The 22,861-nt window shown below is 36.5% G+C and overlaps 1 protein-coding gene across 2 annotated transcripts in view; it reads right to left on the bottom strand.

Annotated features, from left to right (window-relative positions):
• Positions 1-2,290: 2,290 nt before the first annotated feature.
• LOC149194257 (protein TRANSPORT INHIBITOR RESPONSE 1-like) overlaps positions 2,291-22,861 on the bottom strand; it is a 139,925-nt gene continuing 119,354 nt past the window's right edge. The window contains exons 1-2 of one of the 2 annotated variants that reach the window (XM_089407415.1): positions 3,041-4,841; positions 2,291-2,877 (exon numbers count right to left, since the gene is read on the bottom strand). In XM_089407415.1, the coding sequence (XP_089263541.1) occupies positions 2,596-2,877; positions 3,041-3,475 (717 nt within the window). In that variant the 5' untranslated portion in view covers positions 3,476-4,841 and the 3' untranslated portion in view covers positions 2,291-2,595. Of the gene's footprint in view, positions 2,878-3,040; positions 4,842-22,861 lie in introns of those variants that run through there. The other variant, XM_089407416.1, reaches the window with a different exon arrangement.

Raw genomic sequence — 22,861 nt, 5'->3', positions numbered from 1 at the left:
CTCTGCCAGCCACTTAAAAAAACAAACATTACAGCATATATTGGAATGCACACATCATCATTGATTATGATCCTCACCTCAAGTATTGTTTCCATAAAGGTGACAGCTATAGAGGTATAACAAGATTCATTGATTTTAATTGAGTATCTAGCATTCGAAAGATCGATCATGACCTGAAATTACATATGTCCACTACCTTCGAAAGATGCATTCTCCCTGAGTAACTCTATTTTTCATTTACGTGAGTCAAATTGCTTAGGTTTTCATTTTAAGCAATAGTATCAATACTAGGACCAAGGCTTTTGACTTCATTTTCGCCAATCAGAGATGGACCCCTATTTTTTCTTGATAAGCCATGACTTCATTTTCGCCAATCAGAGATGGACCCCGATTTTTTCTTGATAAGCCATGGCGTGCTGTTGCACAGGATGTGGGAGTCTTTCTTTTTGAACATCAATCATGAAATTGGCACTGCGACTTCATTCTGGGAATTATGGTTGTTCTTCCCACATCATTTGCATCGATAATCTTTTTGAATTGATGGTATGCTCGTACAAAAGATTGAAACATCTTAGCTTCTTTATAAATCTCATAAGATTGTTGAAATTTAAAACAATAAGCCATCCAGATGGTAGAATTTACAAATTCCTTATCGAAACGTATACCAAATTCATTTAGCATAGAGTTTATAAGTAATCCATTTGCTTTGAATTTGGATGAACTCTTTGTAGCTGCATACTTTTTAACCTCGACACTATAGCATCATAATGGAACAACAATTATTATGAGATAACTTAAGAGTGCAAATCCTTTCCCATACAGGAGTTCTCTTTCCCTGGCTTCTAATGCTCTGAAATTTTACTGGTGTGTTCTGTTTTTGTGATCATTTTGATACATATCCCTATATATATATTTTCGTATAGGCATGGTGTATAATAGGTGACCTTTCCATGGCAATCAGTTTTATATTTCAGGATTTTCATGCTGCTGTATCAAGAAGTCCTGTATTTGGCTTTTTGTGTTTCCAGTCCCATAGAGTCCTGGATGCACAGGGCATCCAACATGGTCCTGTTTCAAGCTTACTTTCAAAAATTTTGATGTACTATCTGTTTTATATTGCCTCAATATAATACAACAATTATGCTTTTTCGTTTAGAAAAGGAAAAAAAGTACACTAAAAATATAATGACTCAATGCATTTGATGTGTTAATTCCACTCAATGTCATTTGCTTAGCCTGCCTAGGAATTGAACATCCTCTAAACACGTGCTAATAGATAGCGAGTAAACACATTTCTTTAAACATATTAGTATTTCTGAACTAAACAAGACGGGCTGCATAGCAGCAAGTCCCTCCCTTGAGTGGCCCAGCCAACATTGCCTTGGGTATGAGATAGTGATGTTCATAGGCCCTCAAAGTCTAGTGGTGCTACCTTACCTCTTTATCCCCCAACCTTTGAACGACATAGAATGGACAGTTACAACAGGTCTTCATCCTTTGAACGACATCGAATAGACAATTACAACCGGTCTTCATAGTGGTTTCAGAAGAGAGGGAGCCTTACAACGCTACGAACTTGAATTGGCGCCTTGAAGTACCACACGAAGTGGCACCAGATATAACAAGATACAATGCTGGATGGATCTTTCGATGCATTGATTGATTGATCTCTTGATGGATGAGACCAACTATTGAGCGTTATGCATACCTTTTAGATCTCGCTCTCATTTATGCAATGCCGATTATATAAGTTATTTAGTTAAATTATTTCTCTGATTTTCTAAGTTAGTTCATAGCTGATATGATTAGATTTAACATCCTCCAAGACTAAATATTGTAACACTAAGCATCATTCACATCTGTTCCATTTTCTAAGTTAGTTCATAGCTGATATGATTAGATTTAACATCCTCCAAGACTAAATATTGTAACGCTAAGCATCATTCACATCTGTTCCATTCATAAACACATGGCATAGGATAGGATGGTAGAATAATCAAATCATTATTTTAATCTGCAGTAGCCTCGTGGTCAGATAGTCTCTATTGCAATTGTAATGCAAAAGACTACTATGACCAACCTAAATGCTCGTCCACTGAAATTAAATGGAGGAAAGATGCACCGTGACATCCCTTGAATTAGATTTTATAATTTAAAATTAAGAAAACATTAGTAGTGTCATGTTTTCAGTGTTACGCATATAGAAACTTGAATAATTCATTAAGTGTTTTCAATCTCATTGTTAAAGGACAAAGCATAGCAAAATTAAAGGACAAGTTCAAAATACCATCAAAAGATGCAGAAAACATGAATTGGGCCAGAGTTCAAACCTTGTCTAAGGCCATCTTAGTTACTTGTTCTGCATCCTTCTTTTTGGTGAAAACCATGGAAGTTACTGAAAACTCAAGAATTTGTGGGCATAAGCTAGAGGGTCGTCTTGAACAAACACTATTATAAATATTGCTCTGGCACCATATTTGTTGTTAGTTATGGTCTTTGGAGTAGGGGTTGACATAGGATTCTGGGTATAATCTGCTTGAGGTTTTTGAGACGCCCAAGCACATCAATAATGTAAAATCATTGTAAAAAAATGCCCTAATAGAAAAAATAACTACCAATGCATCGAACAAACAAGTTTATCGGCACTAAAACCCTAACAAACATTAAAAACACCGGTGATAATGAAATTATTGTTGACAGTAGAAGAGTGACAAGTGAAGAACCCATTAGGCATCCTTGAGATATTGCAAGGATGCCTTTTTCTGTGACACCAACTCGATCCTCGCCAAATGGATCCATTGGAAAAACCCGCAATTCTCTTAAGTTCTTACAGCTTGATACAGTTTCCAAAGCCTTGTCTCCAAGAGTATGAATAACCTGCATCCAAATAAATCATTGTTAGCTTTACCAACAGTGTAGACAAGTTGAAAATGACATGCACACAAATAACACAAATAAAGAGTGATCAACATAAAATATTTCACAAGATAAATTACAAGAAAATAAGATTTACACACGAAAAGTGGGAATAATTTCTTACCCAAAGCTGCCGGAGTTGAGGACAATTAAAAACAAGACAGAACAACTCCATACTTCGGATATTGGCATAGCTTAAATTCAAAAATGTCAAGTTTGAGCACACAGAATGCAAGGCAGGAAGATACAGAGGTGCTACTTCCCACATCCCTGACAAAGTTCTAAGTTCGTTACAGTTTTTAAAAGCTTTTCCCAGATCTGCAAATTGCTGCCAACTGAACTCTTGAAAAAATGAACCTGTACCTAGCTCCATCAGCTGAGGAGCTATTACAAGAAGTCGCTTCAATTTTTCTAAAGAAAGAGTTTTATTTAGTTTCAAACTCCTTAAAGAAATACATCTAGCCACAAGCCTCTCAAGGGCATCAAAATTCACTTCACTTTGAAGGCAAGCAAAATTCAGTGACACTAGTGAAACACAGCTCTCTGGAAAAGACCTCATCCAGTAACCACCTCGATCATCTGCCTCGCTCTCCTGTAGGTCCAACTCTTGCAGGTTCCTGGGAAGCAAACGACAGAATAAAAATTCCTCACAGCAAGAAAAAAATGCAACTCTACAAGAAGCATCATATGTTCAAAAAATATAGACTGGAATATATTTTTGAGAACATTATTCCCAGAAGACCAATCATATAGAACAAGGGCTTCTCCTGCAAAGATAATTATGCTCAGAAATCTTCATTGCTCTTCAATTCTAACAAAGCACAACTAGGAAACAAACAAACACATTGATAAGGTGCACATAATGTTTTCTGGAGACAACAGAAAAACACTCAAGATTGAAGAGGACACACCGGAGGCGCCAAGGTTTAGAGAAAAAACAATGTCTTTCGATAAAACCAAGTAATTTGGTATCAATTAGACTACCATGTTCTAGTTAAAATTTATTGATATCAAACCATTACAGGTAGATTTTCCTTTTGTTGAACCTAGGCGACTTAGTTAAATAAGCTACTGAATTGCACTTAGTAAAGAAATGCTTACTTCACTTGAAATCTGAATTCCTGTAGCAATGTTCAGATCAGATTGACAACAGAACTGCATTGGAATCCATTTTATCTGAACTAAGGGTTTGGATCAACCATTTATATTGTGACCCTTTAACTGAAATATCCATTCCAATTCCCTTGATTCAATTCCCTTAAAAATTAAAATGGAGAAACGATTGCACCAGAACAAGCAATGGACCAGGCTACCAGCTAAGTACATAAAAACAGGTTGACCAAAAGAAACATATATTTTGACACTCTGTTTGATGAAAATGAGCTGGAAGAAATTGCAGTTCAGACAATCTATGTTGGCAGGACGGTGCCCGAGATATAGTGAGACATGAGTGGTCTATGAAGTACTATATGTAGCAAAATCTTTTCCAATCTGAAAGCTGGTTTGAGGGGTGCAAGTCCCCAGGCTGAAGTGAGAGCATCCTCCTTCGGTCCAGTACTAACATTAGCGTAGACCCATCGAAGACCTATTTGATATGGACCTCCAGATTGCGAAGCTCGAGGATGCCTACCTGGTATTTACACAAATGTTGTTCCACCAAACACTGGAATTCAAGATAAAAATTTCCTGGATGTCCATACCAGATATAGGGAATTGGTAGATAAAGATCTAGGAGGGAGGTGGTTACATTACATATTTGAGTTATTACAGAGGTTTTGCATTCATTTAGGAATTCAGAAGAGGAAAAAACAAATCAAAACCTGCAATGAGTTGCCATGACTGCGAGGCCGTCAATGCTAAAACCTTCGCAAGTGGTGAGCGAGAGAGCGCGCAAATCAGAGAAGGAACGCGCTATGAGCTCAAGGCTTTCAGCTTTTAACACTAATACGAGGTTACAAATTATCCGGCTTCACTCAATAATTGTTACGCTACAAAAAATGATATTATTCGAAGAGATTTTGGAAATAGAAACGATAGAAATCCAACCATTTAAAAAATCTTTATGAATTTTAGAACTTAATTATGAATAGAATATTTGAGTTGAATTTAATTACATGGAGATTTCATGAATAATTTTGAATTTCATCCAGTGACGGAATTTAAACCCTAAAGAGTTCAAATGCCAGAGTCATCGTCATTGAAACTTATGAATATTGTCGGAGAATCTCATTCCAACCATCTATTAGGTGTCAAAACCATCCAAACTGATATGAGGTTACAAACTATTAGGGTTCACTCAATGTCTGTTACACTAGAAAAAATGATATTATTAGAAGAGAAATTTTGGAAATAAAAAGACAGAAATCCAACTATTTAAAAAAATTTTATGAATTTTAAAACTTATTGATGAATAGAATATGAGTTGAATTAATTACATGGAGATTTCATGAATAATTTTGAATTTCATCATTTAAACCATAAAAAGTTAAAATGCCAGAGTCATCATCATTGAAACTTATGAATATTGTTGGAGAATCTAATTCCAACCACCTACTAGTTGTCAAAACCATCCATCCAAGTGTCCCTGTTCAGTTTTAGTTTAGTCTAATTTTTGAATTTTTGAGTTTAGTTCAGTTCTGTCTTAGTGCATTCATTTATTACTGATATCTTCAATGTAATTTTACTTAACTAATTAGTACTATTGAGAAGAGGTATAGATGCTCAAAAATTTCTCTTCATTCTTTGATTTCTCATCCTTCTTTGTCATGGTATCGGAACTAGTTTGCATAAAATTCCATGGGATAACATCAATGTAAAGCAAATGCGAACATAAAAAAAGCGGCGATCCTGCATAACACTTATTGAGAAAGAAACAGAAGTTTGAAGAAGCCTCCAAAAAAGCAAAGAGAAGTTTTAAAGAAGAACAAAATTTTATTAAAAAAATAAATAAGTTAGTGCTCAAGGCACCATGCTCAAAGAGCACGTGCGTTGAACTTAGGAAAATTTTTGGGTGAAAATTTCTGCGTTTTAACGTGCGTTGACGAGATTCCCAACCACAAACGAGGAGCAAGGTTTGAAGCATGGGTCATGGGAGCACGATTGAAAGAGGTTTAATTTAAAAACAAAAGTGGTTGCATTATCTCCAAGATATTTTTAAAAAAGGTTTGAAGACTTTAAATAGAGTAGGTTGGTTTCTAAAAAAGAGGGTTATATTTTAGAAAAGAGAAGTTTTATTTAAAGTGATAAAAAATGCTTATATAATATTTTAATGAGAAATGTGGTGGTATTATTTTTAAAAGGGTTAATATAAAAAAATAAGTTGTTGTTGGTTTAAAGAGTAAAAAAAAGAGATTTGTAAAGAGGTTTTTTGGGCTTTGTATTTTTGGTATGTATCGTTAGTTTTGATTATTGTTTTTTTTGTCAAAGTATTCGTGGAAGTGTTTCTCTTGAGATGGATAAAGATTATATCAAAGCACAATTTATTTGGGATTTTTGAGTCACCATTGCTACATGCTCCCACTGTGATCCATAACCACCGCCATTATTGTTAGAGCTAGAAGCTAAGAGTAGAAAAGCCATATGTTTATAAGTTTTTTTGTTTGTTGAGCCACAACATATGGTAAAATCCAAGAGGTTGACAAAGTCGAAGCGATAGCATGGGATCTTTCAGATATTTTTAGATTTGGATGTAAAAATGATGCAAGAGCATTCAGTTCAGAAATTTCATTGTATTTTAGTAGACATAGGGGGTCTTGTGTTTTCAAGGAGGTTGGTTTCCTGAGTATTAAATTAATGTAATTATTAAATTTTTGAGTGATTTTAATGAGAGAAACTAGAATAGGGATTAATTAAGTATTGTGAGGCATATTTGTAAATGTTCTCGAATGTAGGGGAACATGAGTGATTAGTGAGGATTGAGAGATTTTGAAATATTATAAATCTTAGATTAGGAATTGGTTTCATGATTTTGGGGATTAAGGAGAAGCCTTAGGATTTAGTTAAGTTGTTGAGATACTCAAGGGATCATTGAGAGATTTTAAGGCTTGATGAGTAGATTAAGGATCTAAACGAGGAAATGGGTTAGAGAACCTTTTGCATAAATGTAAGCATAAAAGGCATAGAGGAGGGTTAGCTAGCTAGGAGTTAAAGAGTGAGTTAGTTAGATAGGGTTGGTTGTAAGCCTACGGGTAGGAAAGGAAAAGGCCAATGACAGTGAAGATCAGGTCAGAAAGGAATCCTTTTGTAATTATTTGTTTATTAATACAGATAACTCGATTTTTGAGTTTCTGTGGTGTGAATGGAGTAATTGAATGAATTGTGTATGGATTTTAGTAATTTTGCATAACATAGATTTGCAGGGGTGCAAAACTAAAGACGAAATGCAGAGAAGTGTGTTACGAGTTTATACACAGACAATATTGTAGAAACCTTAATGTTACAGCGAAGGTGTATTGTAAGGGTTCTTAAAACCTAAGGAGTTACGTAGCGGAAGCGTAAAGGTGCGAAGGGATGAAGGAATGGAGCGGAGATCAAAATCAGAAGAACGCTGGAAGGCGAAAAAAAATACACATGCAAAAAGCCGAACGAATGGGCTATTACACAGTAAGAGACAAAAGAACGTAGCAGCGGAGCACAGTCGTTGGATCAGCCAGATCAACGAACGAGAGTGAGGGAGATAGACGGCTAGGATTAAGTCGCGCAAAATAAAGTTAAGAAGATGAACGGCGGAGATTTAAACCACGTGAAAAATAGTATAGCAGTCTTCATAGGCGGTAAGTAGCTTCTCGCCCGGGCTCAAGGATATAAACGGTATTTCTGAATTCTATGCAATTAGCATTAACGATTGACACGTAGCATGGGAAAACCAAAAATCTCGCGTGCTCTCAAGCTAATATCGGTCGTGCATGTAATTTGAGCGAGATTACGCGATCACTGTCGGATTGAGATAGGAGAGATAAACGGTGGAGATCGTCCAGGTAAGTTGATGATCGGGTGACGCGATGGCCGCCGAATTAAGGAATGAGATCGATGGTGGAGGTTGAATGCGCTAAAGGTTGAGCATCGGGAAATGTGTAAAGTCATGTGAATCAACAAAAAGGTAAGGTTTAAGTATTATATGGAATATTTCTATTATAGGAGAGTTATAGTAGAAATGAGCGGAATAATGTATTATGGGTTAAGTTGATTTTAACGAAAGTCTAAAGACCGTGGTATGGTTAATATGCGCAGGTGATTAAAATCAGAGTCGAAACTTATATGATATTTTGTTACCGCGGGTAATAAAATCAACCGAAGGGTTGCATAAGGTTCTGCATCAAAGGTTTATTAAAGTTTAAGACTTTGGATAGTTAATTAAACGTTTCTACATAGAGTTTAATTAAGGACATTAAACCTTGGTTATAAAGGGTTTTCACCATGGATCAGGTGATTGATCTTGGGACACAGTGTGACATGAAATTTTATTTGCATACTGTGGGTATATACGGCTTAGGCTGCCTCATTATGGTGTTTACGGCTTAGGCTGGCATCATTTTTGGTATCAGAGCTGAACAAGGTGATTCTGTGTGTAAAAGTTCTTTGAGAAACTTAGAACAAAGTTATGTTTTGATGGTGTGTATATAGGTGAATGGTGATGAAAGAAGGCAAGAGGAAATCAGATTTTAAATCTGACAAACAATAGGCATACAAAGATAAATTGTAGCAGAATTTCAGATGCAAAGAGAACAAAGAACAATCCATTCAAAGTGCAGGTGGATGGTAGAAAAAGATCATGCAGAGGTCTTGAAGATATAAGGTGAGAATATTGCAGCAACCTAGAGCAAGGAGTGCTCAATTGGTTCCAGAGGAGAGAACCAAAGACATGACAAAACACTGAGCTCAGAGGAGAACAGCTTAGTGAGGCATGTGTAGCAAGGAGAATTTTTACTACAGAGGTATTGTTGTAGTTCACGGAAAGATCATCAAAGGAGATTCCACAGAGAATGTAGGCAGAATTGCTAAGGGATGAAGGAAGTTGGTAAGAGTTTCTGAATGAAAGTAGAATGTGGCAGAACCTTGAAGAATTCTAATAGAGGTTGGATAAAGAGGGAAGTTGTGTTCTTAAAAGGTGCAAATGAGTTGAATCCTAGAATGAGCAGAGAGAAGTGCTCAAAGAGGTTCCAGAGATAGAGAACCAAGTGCTTTCCAAAAGACCAAGTACAGAGGAGATCTTGGTGAGATAAGTGGTAGCAGGGAGGACTCGTTGTTACAGAGGCTTTAGTGCACCTCAAAGTAAGTGAGTGACGAACTCATGAAGATAGAGAAGGAGATGACTACTAATAGTCATAGCAGAGGTATCAGAGGTTCTGAGGAAGACCACAGCAGAAGGAGGATGCCAAGGAAAATGGCAAGAAAATGAGTCAAGAGGAGCTTGACAAGGATATTGCGGAGTTAAAAGAACAATTCGATGTATTAAGGATGATACTAGAGGAAAACCAAAGACAAAGTTGGGTCTTGAGGAAAAAGGCAGTGAAGTGGCATAAATTACAGAGAACGCTACAATAGAGGCAAGTGAAGTGACTGGAAGAAAAACTCAGAAAAGCTGAGCTGAAAATGGAAGTTTCTATTTGTGAAGCAAAACAAGGTGAAGTTCTGGGTGAAAATGAAGAATGGAGATCTCTGGAAGATCTCATGAACTATTGTGAGAATTCAAGAGAGCAAAAAGTTTACTTTGCTGAAGAAGGAATTATTAACAATTTTCTGAACTATTTGACAAATTCAGATTAGCAGGAGGATATGAAACCTTGTATATTTGAATCTAATAATTTTGATGTGATTACAGGTTTTGTAGAAGAGGAGCAGTCTTTTGAAGCTGTCAAAAGTATGGAAGAGTATCTTTCAGAAGATAAATACTGTGAAGTAAATAAAGATGGAGAATGTCTCTTAAATGAGAAAAGCAATGAATTATTGCAGCAGAAATAATTTAGCAAAGCATTGATGTTTGAAGCTGTTACAATCCAGGAACAATTTCTTGTGAAAGAAGGAGATGAGATTCAGTCTGAAGAACTAATATGTGAAGCAACAATTGAGATTGTTGAACCTTGTAATTTTCAAACTGATAATTTGTTTATAAATCAAGGAATTATAGGTGGTGATGAAGTACTTAAGAAATGTCACAGAGAAATTGAATTGCTGGAGTATTTGCTGGAAAACTCAGAGTATGACAATGTGATTTCAGAAGGAGTTCACTACAATGGACAAGAGCAGAAATACATCATTGAAGCAGATGGTGTGAAAGATAGACTTGCTGACAATTTTGAGAGTTCTTTGGACAATTCTTTAGAGAGGTGGAATCAGCATACTGATGTGCTAATAGAGGAGGAAAAGTCAGAGCAGCATACTGAAATGTTGCAAAAGGAAGAAGAGGCACTGAGGCCTTATGTTTTTCATTTTAATAATTGTTTTGTGAGTGCAGGTTTTGTTGCAGATGCTGGAGAAAATTTGGCACATATGAGCAGCCAAGTAAAGATGGAAGAGGAAGATTATGTAGAAGTATCTAATCCATGGAACAAAGATATTATGTCGCTAGAAAAAATGCTAGAGAATCAGGATTTGATGCAGAAAGAGATAATCATGAAAGAGGGTAAGGATGAAAGGGAGGCAATAATAATCCGACAACTTCAAAGAGAAGATAATGAACACCAGTTTGAAGATGAGTGGACAAAGTATAGCAGTAAATGGTAGAGTATGTACCAACTCAAGGGTGTGCTAGAGATAGAGATTGAACAATTATGGCAATTAATGATGAAGCAGTCCAGATGGAGGACACTGACAACAACAAGAAGAATGATCAATCAGAATTTGAAATTGATTGATAAGGAGAGGAAGATGAAACAGAAGACAACCAACATACAGCATCAACAAAAGAATAGTGCAAACAAATAACTACAAACTAAAGTTTGGGACCCTGGAGGATTTCTATCCACATATGAAAACACATGATTGGGAGATCATGAATGTTTTCAACCTTGAGAGTCTGACGCGGGAGGATTCAGCTCAAAAATTTCATTGTATTTTAGTAGACATAGGGGGTCTTGTGTTTTCAAGGAAGTTGGTTTCCTGAGTATTAAATTAATGTAATTATTAAAATTTTGAGTGATTTTAATGAGAGAAACTAGAATAGGGATTAATTAAGTATTGTGAGGCATATTTGTAAATGTTCTCAAATGTAGAAGAACATGAGTAATGATGAGTGATTAATGAGGATTAAGAGGTTTTGAAATATTGTAAATCCTAGATTAGGAATTGGTTTCATGATTTGGAGATTAAAGAGAATCCTTAGGATTTAGTTAAGTTATTGAGATCCTCAAGGGATCATTGAGAAATTTTAGGACTTGATGAGCAGATTAACTATCTAAACCAGGAAATGGGTTACATAACCTTTTGTATAAATGTAAGCCTAAAAGGCATAGAAGAGGGTTAGCTAGCTAGGAGTTAGAGAGTGAGTTAGTTAGATAGGGTTGATTGTAAGCCTACAGGAAGGAAAGGAAAATGCCACTGATAGTGAAGATCAGGCCAAAAAGGAATCCTTTTGTAATTATTTGTTTATTAATACAAATAACTCGATTTATGAGTTTGTGTGGTGTGAATGGAGTAATTGAATGAATTGTGTGTGGATTTTAGTAATTCTTCATAACATAGGTTTGCAGGTGTGCAAAACCAAAAACGAAATGTAGACAAGTGTGTTACGAGTTTATACACAGACAATATTGGAGAAACCTTAATGTTACATCGAAGGTATACTGTAAGGGTTCTTAAAACTTAAGGAGTTACGCAGCGGAAGCATACAGGTGTGAAAGGATGAAGTAATGGAGCGGATATCGAAATCAGAACAAGTGAAGACCAGAAGGCAGAAACAAATACACAGGTAGAAAGCCAAACGAATGGGCTATTACACAGTAACAGATAAAATAATGTAGCAGCAGAGCATAGTCGTTGGATCAGCCAGATCAATGAACGAGTGAAGAAGATAGATGGCTAGGATTAAGTCACGCAGAATAAAGTTAAGAAGATGAACAACGGAGATTTAAACCATGTGCAAAATAGTAGAGTGGTCGTCATAGGCAGTAAGTAGTTTCTCGCGCAGGCTCAAGGCTATAAATGATATTTCTGAATTCTAGCAATTAGCATTAATAGTTGACACGTAGCACGAGAAAACCAGAAATCTCGCGTGCTCTCAGTCTAATATCGGTCGTGCATGTAAACTTAGCGAGATTATGCGATCACCATTGGATTGAAATAAGAGAGATAAATGGTGGAGATCGTCTGGGTAAGTTGATGATCGTGTGACATGATGACCGTTGGATTAAGGAATGAGATCAACGGCGGAGGTAACGCGCTAAAGGTTGAGCATCGGGAAATGTGTAAAGTCATGTGAATCAATAGAAAGGTAAGGTTTAAGTATTATATGAAATATTTCTATTATAGGAGAGTTATAGTAGAAATGAGTGGAATAATGTATTATGGGTTAAGTTGAGTTTAACCAAAGTCTAAAGACCGTGGTATGGTTAATATGCGTGGGTGATTAAAATCAGAGTCGAAGCTTATAAGATATTTTGTTACTGTGGGCAATAAAATCAACTGAAGGGTTGTATAAGGTTTCGCATCAAAGGTTTATTAAAGTTTAAGAATTTGGATAGTTAATTAAACGTTTCCACATAGAGTTTAATTAAAGACATTAAACCTTGGTTATAAAGGGTTTTCACCATGGATCAGATGATTAATCTTGGGATACAATGTGACATGCAATTTTATTTGCATACAGTGGGGATATGCGGCTTAGGCTGCCTCATTATGGTTTTTGTGCCTTAAGCTGGCATAAAAAAAGATAGAAGAATTCCATATAGTTCAGATGTCAAAATAGCCAAGTAGGTCTGGGACACCCTTGAGAGGAGTTTTGTTGTAAGGGGGAGCATTGAAGTTAAAAATGAAAGTGGATCTATAGCAGGAGATCTACAACGAGATGAAACGTTTGTTGAATGCCACTGTGCTCAGTTACAAGTGGAAGATGTCCGTGAAGTATTTGGAGAAGAAGAAGAAGAGAAGGAGTGCATAGATGCTTGTGAATCTCACTATGCACAACAATAAGTAGATTAATGTTTGGTGAATCCAACAACAAAACTTTTTGGTGGCATTTTGGTGAATCGAGGAACGGAGTTTGTTAATGAAAATTTGGTGAATCTACCAACAACGCTTGTTGATGACAGTGAAGCTTCCATTGGAGCTGCCAATGATATGGTTAAGCTAGAAATTCAATTTTCTTATGTTAACATTGACGAAGATTTGTTTACTAATGATGAATGGTTACAGATGATGCAGTAAAAATATCATATAGACATGATGTTATTATGTGACAAAATCAAACTTGAGTCAATGTAAGACAACATGTCTACAGTAGCATAGGTTAGTACATAAGTGGAAGAGACAAAGATAGAGACAAAGACATAGATAGAGACATATGCAAAGAAGGAAGCCCAGAAACAGAGAATAGAGACAGAGGTAGAAGTAGAGCAAGAAGTGAAACGGGAGAAAACTCTCATTAGAGAGCAAAAGGAACAAAATGAATGTGGTTCTGCAAATATTTTTAATTCTAACAATGATTTATAGTGTGAAAGTACACAGAACAATTATGAAGAAGAGTTAAATTTCCTTGAAGCATGGCTTACAACACCATGTCTTGACAAATACTGCATAGAAGCTGCCGAAATGAACATTGAAGACAACTTGGATGATGAAAACATGAATGAAATTTTTAGATACTGGAGTTCTGAAGAAATATTTTTTTTCTTATAAACTTATGTTGTAGCAAATTGATTATAAACATCACACAACAAAATATGACATGTGGCAACAGTCCACATACAAGCCATTTTTGAAGAAGGCTAGGACATGTTTAGACAACCTAGAAAAATAGAAGACCTACACTAGAAAATGAAGAAACTAAGGCTTGAGGGATAGGACAAGAAGAAAATGATGAAACAATTTAGAGGCTACATGATATGGAAAAAGAGAATAAGAAAAGTAAATGTAGTTGAATTCATTTTTTTTGAAATTGTAAGCTTAGTTGAGACATAAACCAACAAACATCTTAATTGAATTTTTATGTGGTTGTAATTAAGGGGGAGTGTTGGAGAATCTAATTCCAACCTGGTGCTAGGTGTCAAAACTATCCATCTAAGTGTCCCAATTGAATTTTGGTTTAGTCCTGTCTTGTTGAATTGAGTTCAATTTTAATGCAATCATTTATTAATGATGTCTCTAATATAATCTGTAATATTGAAAAGACTTATATCTGCTCAACATTTCTCTTAGTTTTTTGTCAAAAAAAATTTATTTTGAAGAAAATAAAAGCCAAAATCAAGAATCAATCATGCCCAGCACTTTCTGTCATAGAAAAATCCAAGAAATAGTCTTATTTAACTGATTCTTAATATTGAAAAGACTTATATCTGCTCAAGGATTTCTTTTCATTCTTAGTCAAAAACTATTTCTTCTCAAAAAATAGAATCAATCATGGCCAGCACTTTCCAAACTAAAGCAAATAAATTCCAAAATCAACCATCAATCGTGACTATCGGTTTCTATGATAGAAGAATAATCAAAGGAATAACGAGAAGAATATCAATAAGACTATTTATTATTATTTATATCGGCGCTTTGTACCAAGTTAATGAAACCATAATTTTCACAACTTTAGGATATATCCGTTGATCCTTCAAAACCAAGTCAATAATTTCTATTAGTTAGCTAAAACCATAGCTGCAATTTAAAAGAATTTTGCTCATGATGATGATGTCCTCACTTTTTTTTCGAACATCGACCTTCCTTTGCTCAAACCAGAAGATGTCAAGTCTGTATCATGATCAGCATTGTACTGTTTGAATTGGCCCCACTATTGCTTATGGGATTGCAATTATGTTCGAAGATAATGTTGTGCATCTTGGTTGAAATAATCTATGAAATCTACCAGGTCCATTGTTTCCAGTTAGTCATTGTTACCTACTTTGTTGATGCTGCTGCGATCGACTATGTTGATCAGTATCTTTGAAGTTCAATTTTTTTTTCTTCTGATGATGGTCTTGACTTCTAGCCGTATGGTGGTCTGTCCAGTACTGTTTTCCTCCAAGAGTGAAGGGATAGTCGCACGCTAGGCATTTATACCTGGCCTGCAAATTCTTGGAGGAGTTGTTGTGAAAATATCTGAACTTTGTATTCTCTCAATGATAGGTCGAGCAGATGGGCTTGGATGAAGACCCTTTCAGAGCTTTTCTAAGCTGTCGATACGTATCCATTTCATTCAAGTAAATATGGTAGGCGAATCTTTTAGGCATCGTCTCCTCATTCTATGGTCTCTGCTTTTGGAACATGGTTCAGAGTAATTTGTATCCATAATGATCTGTAACACGATGTTTTTTTGGCTAATCGTTCAAGTTGAATGGTGTGTGAGGTAGTGGTGAATTTATAGGGTTCGTTTTGTCTTCCCCACCAGTGAAAGCTTTTTTTGTCAGTTTCTTCTTGATGGGCAATCGAGGAAAAACTAAAATTGTTTTCCTCTTTTTTATATATAGATTGCTCCCATTGCTCCCAAATGAAAAGGCGCAAAAGAAGTTATCTAATATGATCTTATTTGTATTGCTCTGAAAGGAAAGGGCAGAAAAGAACCTCATTATATGTTAATAAATTGTTTTTCATTGTTTTGAAGATGGTTGAATCAATGTTTGCGTGGAGAAATTTGTTCAATAGATGGTCTCTTACAATATATGTTAATAAGTTGTTTTTCATTGTTTTGAAGTTGGTTGAATCAATGTTTCCGTGGATGAATTTGTTCAATAGATGGTCTCTTACAATATACGTAGAAATGTATAGTTTATTTTTTATTTTAATTTAGTTTTCATTAGTATTGGAAATTGTAACATACCACATATATTAATAAAAAAAATTATGTTAATATCATTACTTTGTAGAAATTTATAGGATAAGTTCTTCAGACAGAACACTAAAAGACAGCACTCACAAATAGATCATAGATTATTACACCAATATTTTTGACGTGGTTAAAACCTTCAAAGATGAAAACAGTGCACGGCCTGAGCCAACGTGGCCACTTCAGTCAATTTATTAATAAAAAAATGAAAATTTACATAAGCTTTTCTCATGAACGGTTACTCTACAAATGACCCTCCATGCTTTTTAAATAGAGATCATGGACCAATCGGGTGTTAAGCCACGGATCAAGTGTCAGTGATACCAAAGAGAGAATGAACCATCAGATTACCTCATGTCTAGAACATAGCGTGAACATCGGATTGTAAGTTACAAAAGTACATAGTAAAGAAACACACTTTACCTAACACTACACTAGACCAAGTTATACTTAATTATTTCCTATGTGCCAAAATATTCTAATATCCCCCCTTAATAACAACTTGGGATATGATTGAAAGATGTACAAATATGACACAATAGGAGAATGAGACATTAGAGCCTATCCCTCCTTAGTGACAACTTCCTGAATTCCAACCATAAATCAAAGTTTAGTAAACTTCGCCTCTATGAGAGCCTTTGTAAAGATGTCTACAACTTGATCATCTGTTGAACAATATTGCACTTCAAGAACATGGTCATGAATGAGCTTTCTGATGAAGTGCATGTGTAGTTCAATGTGTTTGTTGTGCTGATGTTGGACTGGATATTTTCATAGTTGAATGGCACTTTGATTATCACACCAAAGTGTAGCCGGATGCTGCGGCTGAAAGCCAAACTCTGATAGGATCTGACGAAGCCACATGGCTTCCTTACTAGCTTCTACGACACCATGATATTCTGCTTCTGCTTAAGAAAGAGAAATGGCACTTTGTTTCTTGCAAGCTCATGTAATAGGTCCTGAACCAAGAATGAACACATAACCTACAATAGACTTCCGATCATCAGGGTCACCAGCCCAATCGGAATCAGTGAAACCAACCAATAGAGGACATGCTTCTGCACTGTAATGAATCCCAAACTTAACTATATCTCGAACATAACGAAATATTCTTTTAGCTTCTTTCCAATGACTTTCATTTGGGTTTTGCATAAACCGAGCAATAAGGCCAACAACAAAGGAAAGGTCAAGACGAGTATGGCTCAGATACAAAAGTTTCCCTACAAGTTGACAGTATAAGGTAGCATCAACTTCAAGGAAAGTACAAGTGACTGAAAGTTTGGCTCCAGACTAAAAGGGAGAAGAGGATGGCTTACAGTCTTCCATGTGAAAATGGCGTAGAAGATCACAAGCATACTTTGACTGGGAAAGGGAAATACGTTCCTCGGATAGCAATACTTGAAGACCAAGAAAATAATGCAAGTATCCTAAGTCTGTCGTTTCAAACTTCTTTTTAAGGCTGGACTTCACATGGTTTATAAGGTTGGGATCAGTACTAGTATGGATAAGATCATCAACATAAATAACAAGAATGATAAGAGACTTGCCCACTTTCTTGGTGTAGACAACATTGTCAGAATGACACCTAGAAAAGCCAATTTCAAAAAGAAAGCTATCCATTTTGGCATACCAAGCCCGAGGGGCTTGCTTGAGACCATAAAAGGATTTCTTAAACTGACATACAAGGCTAGAGTCTGTTTGTATAAATCCAATAGGTTCTTCCATATATATTTCTTCATGCAAGTCCCCATGCACGAAGACAGATTTAACATCCATCTGATGGACTTCCCATTTGAAAGAGGCAGCAAGGGAAAAAACAAGGCAGATAGAGTTCATTTTGGCAACCGGGGAAAAGGTTTCAATATATTCAACGCCTTCAACTTGTAAATAACCCTTAACAACAAGACGAGCTTTATGTTTATCAACTTTTCCATCTGGTCCATACTTGGTTCTGTAAACCCATTTGCATATAACAAGTTTTCGTCCCTTTGGAAGAGGAACAAGATCCCATGTATCATTTGCCAATAATGAACGATATTCTTCATTCATAACTGCGTCCCAATCTAAATGGCCTGAACCTTTTGCAAAGGTGTCAAGATCATAATTCGCTGAAGCTTGAGCCAATAAAAAAGAGGCTCTATCAAATTGAGAACGTGTACGTCATTGATCTGTAGGATCACCAACAGATGTGGCGCTCAAATAACTCCGATACCATGTAAGAATTTACAAGGTAAGTTCTTTAGATAGAACACCAAAGGACACCGCTCACAAACAAATTACAGATCAACACACCAGTATTCTTGATGTGATTAAAACCCTCAAAGAGGGAAACAGTCCACGTTTTGAGCCAACGCAGCCACCTCAGGCAATTTATTAATAAAAGAATGAAAATTTACATAAGCTTCTCTCATGAACGGTTACCCTACAAATGACCTTCCATGCTCTTTAAATAGAGATCATGGGCCAATCGGGTGTTAAGCCATGGATCAAGTGTTGGTAATACCAAGGAGAGAATGAACCGTCGGATCGCTTCATGTCTAGAACATATCGTGACCGTAGGATTGTAGGTTACAAAAGTACATAGTAAAGAAATAGAATTTACCTAACTCTACACTAGACCAAGTTATACTTAACTATTTCCTATGTGTCGAAATATCCTAACATACATTAGCTGGAAAAGAGAGTGCATACGTAAATGAAGTGATTGGGTAATTTTGATTTATGTACAGAACGCCATTGATCCCATACTGGTTATTGTACTTTAATACGTTGTAACTACTATTACTTTCATTGTGCCAGACCTGATATTTATCCAGAGTTTAATTAATTCCATGTTTCATCTCTTTTGTTATTTTTTTTACTTCACTGTCGCATTTACATTTGAGAGTCAAGGTTTCATACTTATGCATTAACACTTGGTTTGATATTGTCGATGACCAGCTTACCAAAATATTTGTACGTTCTCTATCGATGCATCTTACCACTATCCCTTCCGAGAGTTATAGACGTGCTTCGCTATAACGTAACCCAGGCTCCAGAGTTGAGTTCATTAAGATTACCGTCACCTCGGATCTACGATCTGGATAGTTTGGGGTTAGATTTGATGGTGGTGATTGAGGATGGTGGTTATGGGAATAACTGCTTCCATCTTGTAGCCTCCCATCCGACTCATTTGCAATAAAAAGTTTAAGGATGGGAGTTTATCTTTAAGTTTAGAAATTTTGGCGAATCTTACTAGTCCCTAATATGCAAATTGTTAAATTTTTTTTTAGGTAAAATAATTCTATACTATAAAATTTGGGCCAATCGTTTTTAGAAAAAAGAGAAATTGAAAAATCGTTTTTTTTAAAAAGCATGCAAAATTAACCCACCTGCCAATATTAATTAGCCCCTAAAATTTTCCCTACTCATTTGGTTATACCACATTCGTGGTGTGACTATGCAATAATGATAACTTTATGCAGGCAGGACATCCTTGGCCATTACCTTGCCCACTGATGAGTAAGATTTTGTAAATTGCCAGTGTTGTTTTCTCTCCTAATCTTTGTTGAGATTAATGTAGAAACAAATCAAACTAAACCCTAGATTAGGATTTTGTTCCTGTTTTCTAGGATTCTGTTCAACTTCCCTAAATGTGTGCTTGTTATAAATATTCCTCATGTATTGAATGAAATACCGAGCGTGTTCTGTAGTGGCAGTGTTATAGGTGGTGTTCCACACCTGTAAGCTGCGCAGTTGATTACTAAAGTTGATTCGTATTATTTTTGACATGGTATCAGAGCTACAGGGCTGAGGACGTTTGTACCCTGAGACCGGCGCGGCTGGAGGGAGATCAACGCGTTTTAAAGGTGATAGTTGCACCGACTTCACTTATTGCCTTACATGATTTTTTGTTTTGAGAACGGCGCGAATGATCCATTCTCGAATCTCGCCAACCGTCTGCTGTGAATAGTCCAGCATTGTTGAGGAGGATGCATTTTTTTCTCTCTACATAATTAAATCCATTTTTTTGGATCGTTGCCGAGACTACAAGAAGGAAGACGTCGTTGTGTGGTAAATTGTAGTTGTGTGGTAAGTTGTTTTCATTGTTTACTCGTAGTAGTTTTTCTTGAATTTTATCTTCGCTGATGCGAGATCAAGCCTAAGCGGAGTCGTTGTTGCGGGCCGGCCAGAGGAGCTACTACTGAGGATCTGTGCTCGGAGGCGGTGTTGAAGGAGCTGCTGCCAATAATATAACGTTGTCCGAGAAACACTGCGTGATTTTTGCGATCTAGAGGGCGCCTGGACTGCAGATCCGAGGAGGCCATGGAGGAGGCCATGGTGAAGTCTGTGGTGACAAGGTCATTTGGATCAGTGCAAGACTGTCGAGATCAGAGGTGTGTGGAGGCTACGAAGAGCAACGTTTTTTTGCACCCAGTAGTTGATATTTAGATAGTTGGACTGCCACATCGGTTGTTCTGGAAATCCGTGTGTTGAAGCATTAGCGTAGAAGGCTGAGGAACGTTGTTGTCGAGGGTGAAGCCCGCGTGATATGAGGCCGGCTCCCAGAGTGAAATCAAAGTTGCTCACGTGAAATCTGTGGAGGAGACCAGCGCTGCGAGGAATAAGTTGCTGGTGCGTCGGAAGCCGAGGTTGAAATACATTTCAAAAAATTGGAGCACTGGTGCCCAAGAGAATTTCGATTGTAATTTGTTTTTAAAGTTTTTCAATTCTTTAATTAAAAAAAGGATGGGGTTCGTTATTTAAAAAAGGGTGATTTTTTTTTAAAGGGAAAGAATTAAAGTTTTTCAATTCTTTAATTAAAAAATATGGAGAGGCTCTTTATTTGACATAAGGAAAAAGAAATGGGGCTATTTATTTGAAAAGGGGGGGCGATTGTTGTTTTTTTTTTTAAGAGAAGGAGCTGAAGTTTTTTATTAAAAAAGGGGATCTGGGCTCAGTTTTTTGTTGTGGATCTGGCGTTTGGCAGTGCTTCTTTTTATAAAGATCCGGGGTGGTTGTTTTTTTCAATTGTTGGGGTTGAAGTTTTTTTTTAAGTCATTCAATATGAATAATCAATTAGCAAAAACTTAACTCAATGAAAACAACAAGCTGGATGGATCCAATTACTTTGGTTGGAAATTCAAGTTGCAGACCCTGCTTGAGGGACACAATGCATGGACAATTGTGAACAATGATGAGGTGAAGCCGAGCCTCGTTGCAGGAGGAACAACAACAACAATCCAAGACTGGGACAAGCGAGTGACTAAGACGAGAATGCTCCTGAAATTGTTAGTCAAAGATTGCATTATTCCCCATATCCGTGATTACAATACTTCACCAGAGATCTAGAAGATGCTTAAGAATCTCATGAGGTCAAGAACACCAATCGATTGTTGTTCCTGAAGAGCAAGATTCTCTCCGTCAAGATGGAGGAGAATGAGACAATTATAGCATTCATTTCGCAAATCAAGGAGCTCAAGAACAAGCTGGGTGATATCAATGAAGTTATGTCAGAAATAGATCTAGTCACGATTACCACAAATGGTATGATTGACGAGTATCAGATGTTCATCATTGGCTTGAATTCAAGATAAAAATCCCCCATGTTTGAAGAATTAATAGGGATCCTCATGCTGGAGAAGGAAAGGCAACTGACTCATAAACCCCAGAGTTCAAATCTGGCCTTAATGGCAAAAAAGAAGCCCTTCAAAGGAAAGCCAAATGTAGCACAAAAGAGCAGCGTAGCCCGAGAGTGAAATATGCTCTCACTTCAAGGTACGTCTTTCAATAGAAATGACTCTGCGACCAAATGTTTTTATTGTGGTAGAACCGGCCATATAGCTAGATATTGCATGAAAAAGAAGTTTGAAGAAGGTTGGAAGCGACATAAGCAGCATGCAGGTCATTTTGTTGATGAAGAACACAGTCAGAACATTAGATTGTTCATATCTGACTCTGCACTTTCGACTAAGGAGGATAAAGCAAATACTTGGTTTGTCGACTCAGGTGCATCTATCCACATGACAGGGAATAGACAGTGGTTTGAAGACTTCAAAGAAACCAACAGTGGAGCAAACATCGTTCTTGGTGATGATAGAGGGTACCAAATCAAAGGTTATGGTAATATTCCTGTTGTTTTCCCAGATGGAAATATTAGACATATCCATAATGTGATGTATGTACCAAGGATAGAAAAGAATCTGATCTTTGTTTCTACTATAACTGATCAGAATCTCAAGGTAGAGTTTTATAAATCATATTGTGTCATTAAAGACCTTTTGGATTGTATGAAGCCTATTGCATCAGGTATTTGTGTGGGAAGATTATACAAGCTAAATGTCAAAAGCGCACCCCATCAGGCATTGACATCATCTGCCATGACTACAGTGGACTTATAGCATCAGAGGTTCAGCCATATTAAATTCAATGATATGCTCCTATTACAGAAAAGAGGTATGGTCGAAGGTCTTCTTGTTTTAAAATCTGTCCATATTGATTGTGATGCATGTGCACTGGGAAAATTGCACAGAGATGAATTCCCTGTGAATCTTGATAAAAAGAAGAGAGATATACTCGAGCTGGTACACACAGATCTATGGCCTATGCAGACAAGATCATTAGGCGATGCATATTATATTTTACTATTTATTGATGACTGTACTAGATTTACTTGGGTGTATTTCCTCAGGAAGAAGAGCAGCACTTTTGAATACTTCAAGGAGTTCAGAGGTATGGTTGAAAAGAACACAGGTAAAAGCATCAGGATTCTCTGCTTGGATCAAGGGGGAGAGTACAAGAAATCTTTTGTAGTCAAATACTACAAAGATAATGGGATACAACAATAGTTTACAGTACCTCACACTCCTCAACAAAACAGGTTTGCTGAGAGGAAAAACAGAGCCCTTGTGGAGTGTGCTCGTAGTATGTTAAAAGGTAAGAATATTTCTAACGGATTTTGGGCTAAAGTGATTAATAATGTAGTATATCTAAAGAATAGGAGTC

The sequence above is a fragment of the Pinus tabuliformis genome, chromosome 2_2 (assembly GCF_031772625.1).
Source record: "Pinus tabuliformis cultivar Carrire ecotype Pingquan chromosome 2_2, CPIR1, whole genome shotgun sequence".
NCBI classification, from domain to species: domain Eukaryota; kingdom Viridiplantae; phylum Streptophyta; class Pinopsida; order Pinales; family Pinaceae; genus Pinus; species Pinus tabuliformis.
Note: the sequence above shows the minus strand (reverse complement) of the source record. Positions and strands in the feature narration are given on the sequence as shown.